A 6,068-nucleotide genomic window follows, 5' to 3' on the forward strand; every position below is an offset into this window, starting at 1 on the left:
TGTTTGCTCTCCTGGAGAGAATGGTCGAAAAAAAAAAATATTTACATTTGTTTGAATCAGTTTTGGTATTTATGTTTTTTGTCACTTATTTTTACATGAAAAAGTAATTTCTGTACACTGTTTGTGTTAAGTTAAAACCTATATGGAATTTAAGTTATTTGTAAATGAGGCAAGGCAATTTTTGTACATTGTTTATTTTTATAATACGTTTTACATATGGAATTGAAAAAAAACAAAAACATTTGGAAATAAAATAATTGTTCTTGACTTGTATACATGTTTTTTTTAGCGTGTAAAATGAAAATGATTAAGTACTTTACAAATATTTACAACAACAGGAAAACAATTCAAATTAATGGTACATAAATCAGATTGAAAAAAAAAATGGACACTTTCAGCTGAACAGGGAGACTCTGATGGTGCTGCTGGACTGGGATGAGCTCCACAATAGAGACCCTGGTAAAGCCTCCTGCTGGTGGGACATCATCTGGGATGGTCTCCAGAGTGTTTGAGTGCATATTTCCACTGTCCACTGCATTGTATTTCAACAGGTTTGCAGGGCTGACTCAATCAACGGCTGCCATCTCACTGAGATATTTTCAGAAAGAGGGATAAAAAAAATTCAACATACATAAAATATTAAATATTTTAATATTAAAATAAAATATTTCGACATACAACAACATTAAAAATTTTTCCTTATGCATTGTAACTTTACAATTCTCTTACTTGCCTGTTACAAATAGTCGTGGTCAATTGGCACCTCCTCCAGGGCAGACACCTCTGCAGACAGCTGGTCACGCCAGGGAGCACCACTGACCGTCTCCAAACCGTGCTCCCCCTCATCCTCTGCATCATCCTCCTCATGCTCATCCTCCAGGGCCATGATGTCACCGACCCCAAGGCAGATGTTATGGAGGATGGCACAGGCTGTTATGACCTGAAATGGAATTAAGGAATAAATTTATATTTTTTAACAGATTGCGTTTATTATTTTGCAGTATTTTTAAAGTGTATTTTTAATTCACTTACGTGAGGTACAAAGGTGTGGTGCACCTCCAGCGCTTTCAGGAAGATGGATCTGAACCTGGTCTTCATCATCCCAAAAGCACGCTCTATAATGGAGCGTGCCCTGGAATGATGGAGATTAAAGCGCTGGGCTCCCACACCTCGTACTGGCCTCTTGTAGGGAGTGATGAGGGGGAGTGGGTGTTGGAGACATGGGTACCTGCCGTCTGCAAGGATGAAGTGCCCTGGAGGAGGGTACACTGACCTCCTGAACAGTGGGCTGTGGCGGAGCACCCGTGCGTCATGCACTGACCCGGGCCAGCCCACGTAGGTGTCAATAAAGCGGCCCTGATGGTCACAAACAGCCTGCAGGATGATGGAAGGGAACAGTTTCCTGTTCCTGTAGCATTGACCATCAGGACCGCTTGGAGGCTTGATGCGGACATGGCAGCCGTCGATTGCTCCTGCAGCTTTCAAGAAAGCCCGGTGTCTTGCCAGCCCTGCAAACCCACGGCAAACTGCCTCCAGGTCTTCTGGGGTGTTTGGGAGGTGAATGACTTGGTGGCAGATGGCCACCACCTCCTCAGCGACCCGGTGGACAATGCGGTGGACAGTGGAACGAGGCATGTCAAATGCTCTGGAGACGACCCTGTATGATGTACCACATGCCAGCCAGAAAAGAAATATCAGGGTCTCTATTGTGGAACCCCATCCGTGTCGCCGGTCACTTCTCAACAGGTCCAGCAGCACTCTCAGGGCCTCCCTGCTCAGCCGAAAATCAGGTCGAGTGTCTTCCATTTCATTAAAAAACCTGTCCAGCACTGGAACGTTCAGGTTTATTCTGCAGTACAGGGGTCTGTTCTTAATTAGGGAAAGAAGGAAAAGAGAAATTTGTGTACCACATTGGGGAAAAACTTATATCATATTTAAAACCTTACTTAAGTAAATGTGTAATTTTGCATACTCTAATGCATCAAGAGTAAAAGTAAGAGTAAAAGTAAATAAGTAAAATGCAACATAGCAGTAATATTGATGCAAAACCATATATATACACACACACATATATATATATATATCAATTCAATTCAATTCAATAAATTTATTGCCATGTCAACAAGTTGATAGGAATTTGTCTTGGTACAACTCTCAGACATAAATAACCTAAAAGACAAACATCATAAGTACAAAAAAAAAAACAGACAATGTTCAGCAACAATACCCAGCAAACAGTAGGACATTAGACCAAAACCCCGCAGAAAAAAGACAATACCCCTCGGCAGAGAAAGTGCACAGTGCATACAGTTGATAGAGTGCTGCTACCAGTCAGTGCAAGTTCAGATGTCGGATAGCCAGAGGGTAAGTGCTGTCTCTAAAACGTGATGTGGAGGTCTTAATGCTCCTATATCTTCTTCCTGATGGAAGGAGATTAAAGAGATGGTAAGCAGGGTGAGAGTGGTCCGCTATGATGTTTTTAGCCTTTCTGATTATTCTGGTGGAGAAAAGTGAAGAAAGTGAAGGGAGACTACAGCCTATAATTTTTGATGCTCTGCGTACTACTCTTTCCAACCTAGTTTTGTCCTGAGCGGTTGTGTGACCGAACCAGACAAGCATGGAAAAAGTGAGCACGCTTTCAATAGTTGACCTATAAAAGTGGGTCATGGCAACTCGACTGACTCTAAACTTTTTAAGCTGCCGCAGAAAGTGGAGTCGCTGGTGAGCTTTACTGATCTTAAAATTAGTGTTGAGCTCCCATGATAAGGATTCCTGGATTGTGGTCCCCAAGAACTGGAAGGAAGTGACCCTCTCCACCTCCACCCCATTAATGGAGAGCGTAGGGAGGGGACTAGGGGTCCTTCTAAAATCCACAACCAGTTCCTTGGTTTTTGAGATGTTAAGAATCAAGTTATAGCTTTCGCACCATTTCACCAGCCCCTCCACTTCTCTGCGGTAGTCAGACTCATCTCCGTTAGTAATAAGACCAACTACAGAGGTATCGTCAGCAAACTTAAACAACAAAACTGAACTGGTGTGTGATTGACAGAATTGTGTGTATAAAGAGTACAGAAGTGGGGAAAGGACGCAGCCCTGAGGGGCGCCAGTGTTCAAAAACTTTGACTGTGAGACGTAATCACCCATTTTAACCACCTGCTTCCTATCGCATAGAAAGTTGAAAATCCATTTGCAAAGTGATGTTCTAACACCTAGCTCCTGTAAAGTGTTGATCAGCTTCACAGGAACGATGGTGTTGAACGCAGAGCTAAAGTCCACAAAGAGGACACGTACATATGTAGATTTTAACTCCAGATGTTGAAGAATAGAATGCAAACAAAGTGAAACTGCATCATCAACACTCCTATTTGCTCTATAAGCAAATTGGTGGGGGTCAAGTGAAATACTGGACAGGTGTTTACATATCAAACGCTCAAACACTTTCATAATGACAGAGGTTAAGGCCACAGGCCTATAATCATTAAGACACGAAATTATATTTTTCTTCGGAACTGGAATGATCAAAGCAGATTTAAAACAAGCAGGCACAATACCAAGTTGGAGAGACCAGTTAAAGATGAAAGTTAGGACAGATGTTAATTGATCAGCACAGTGTCTTAAAGTGGCAGTCATTATGCCGTCAGGCCCCGCCGCCTTCCTGATGTTCTGCTGACGGAGCAAGATTCTTACAGCATGCTCAGAGATAATGGGTGAAGGGTCACCCTGCTCTCTGTAGCGGGGGGGCAGGTGATTTCCACTATCAAAACGACAGTAGAAGTCATTAAGCCTCCCAGGAAGAGAGGGGTCACTAACTGGAGCATGGTGTTTGATCTTATAGTCAGTAATGTCCTGCAGCCCACGCCAGACACCTTTGATGTCATTTGCATATAGTTTATTTTCAAGCTTAGCTTTATAGGAAGCCTTGGATTTCAACACAGCTCGCTGAAATTCATATTTCAGCAATTTGTATTGTACCATATCACCACTCTTAAAAGCAGCCTGTTTTTTCTTACATAGCACTCTCACTACATTATTGAACCAGGGCTTACTGTTATTAAATACATAAACAGCTCTTGTAGGAATATAAACACTCTCACAGAATTGAATATAGGATGTGACGGTATCAGTAAAGCTGTTAATATCCTGACCATCAGACCAAAAATTACTCCATACCGTGGAGTCTAAGCAGTCCTGTAATGTATCTATGGCTTGTGGGGACCATTTCCTAAAAAGTTTGACAGTTGGTTTCGCCATCTTAAGTTTCTGGCGATATTTTGGTATAAGAAAAATAGTGTTGTGGTCGGACTCACCCAAAGGGGCCCTGGCTACAGCATGATATGCCTCAGGAATAGGAGAATAGCATTGATCCAGTGTTTTATCCTTCCTGGTAGCGATCTGGATTTGGGGTTTGTATCTGGGGAGTGCCTTCCTCAAGGAAACATGGTTGAAATCACCCAGCACAAACATGGCAGCGTCGGGATTGTTGTTTTCAACCTCCGTGATATTATCCACAAGTTGCTGCAGAGCAGCCGGAGCAGAAGCGTCCGGCGGAATATAAATAACCATCAGGACAACAGAAGAAAACTCTCGAGGCAAGTAGAATGGCTTACACATCACAGTGAGAGATTCCAACTCTGGAGAGCAGGTTTGTGACAAGTTTTTGCAGTCCGAACACCAGTTGCTATTGATATAGCAGCCAACCCCACCTCCACGTAGTTTTTGTGAGCGCGCAGTGCGGTCTGCACGGTGCAGAGAAAAGCCGGCTAGTTGTACCATGGAGTCCGGGAAACTTTCAACCAACCAGGTCTCAGACAGGCAGATAGCGGCGGCGTCCCTGAAGTCTCTCTGTGTACGAATGAGCATAGAAAGTTCATCCATTTTGTTTGCTAGGGAGCGGACATTGGAAAGAATCAGGCTAGGTAGAGCTGGGCGGTAGATGCGACGCCTAAGCCGGACAAGAGTGCCACCCCTCACACCCCGCTTCCGAGTCTTCCAGCATTGTTTAAGCCGCTCCTTATGTAGTTGGCAATCCGGCGGTAGATCGGGCAGGAAAACGGGCATGCTGTCCCGAATATGAAGTAATGCAAATCTGTCATACTGAACAATACCAAGGCTGGGTTCTAGGAACGTGCAGGACAACACCAAACAAACAACCAAAACAGAGAGTAGTACCGAGTCGCCATTGAACGGCGCCATCTTGGATCACACTGATATATATGTATATATATATGCTTTTGCATCAATATTACTGCTATGTTGCATTTTACTTCTGAATAGGTTGAATGTTGTTACATTAAGTACTTTATATAGCCTACTGTTGGGTAGTTTAATTTACAAAATTACATCATATTGTAAACGACCATGTTTTTTGTAGTATTGCTGTCCTGTGAGGGGAAAAAAGTACTTCAGTAGTAACAAATGTAGTTCCTTACAGTCCACCATCACATTTACAAACTGTTGCTAACTAACTTATGGGGGTCTTGTTGCCTAGCAACTGTGACAGCTGCAAATGACTAGTTGCAGTAATGTGTTTCCTAAATTTTTTTTGTATTGTTTTTTTTTTTGTGTGTGTTTAAACTGTGTAAAATAAAACAGGGTTCAAAATATGTTCACCATGGTCAAGAGAATAAACTATATAAAATTGAATCTTGGTAAGATTTAAGTCAACATTCAAACCGTTTTGTGTATTTTGTATTTTCATATGTATCATTAGATTATTCAAGTAAGTTGAACCAATAATTAGCTACATTTAAAAGTGTAATCCGTCAATTAAGGACGCAGCAAACCAGTTAAATTTACCTGCCCATGGTCTTGGCAAAGCCTGAGATACATCACCCGGCGGCGCCGGGGATGAATCCCTAACACCATCTCCTCCAGTAACATATAAAAAATAAAAATAAAAATTAGCAATTCTGGCTCCATATTTACTTGTTTGAATTTGGAATTTTTGAAATTTCACAAATGTCATGTAGGACGGCAGCTCTCCTCTCGCACCGTTTAAAAGGCGGCAATTGGGGACACCTGGTGGCTCAATTAGATATCCAATGAAGGCTACATTCGTAGCCTCCTTC

General features: G+C 42.3%; 1 protein-coding gene across 1 annotated transcript; it reads right to left on the bottom strand.

The window, feature by feature from the left end:
* Positions 1–243: 243 nt before the first annotated feature.
* Positions 244–1,887, bottom strand: LOC309508911 (putative nuclease HARBI1). Its single transcript, XM_082183461.1, has 2 exons — positions 1,033–1,887; positions 244–940 (listed from the first exon to the last, which is right to left on the bottom strand). Exons 1-2 carry the CDS (start codon positions 1,804–1,806, stop codon positions 737–739), a joined length of 978 nt encoding a protein of 325 aa, XP_082039587.1. The 5' UTR covers positions 1,807–1,887; the 3' UTR covers positions 244–736.
* Between the last annotated feature and the right edge of the window lie 4,181 nt (positions 1,888–6,068).

This window comes from Leuciscus leuciscus (assembly GCF_965113295.1).
Source record: "Leuciscus leuciscus genome assembly, chromosome: 1".
Lineage (NCBI taxonomy): Eukaryota > Metazoa > Chordata > Actinopteri > Cypriniformes > Leuciscidae > Leuciscus > Leuciscus leuciscus.

What these genes read in the sequence shown, in the direction of transcription:
- LOC309508911 (XM_082183461.1), bottom strand. Translation starts at nt 1,806, where the DNA reads ATGGAAGACACTCGACCTGATTTTCGGCTGAGCAGGGAGGCCCTGAGA. An exon ending in ACCACACCTTTGTACCTCAC is followed by an intron (nt 941 to 1,032) that starts GTAAGTGAATTA and finishes ATTCCATTTCAG; the next exon opens with GTCATAACAGCCTGTGCCAT.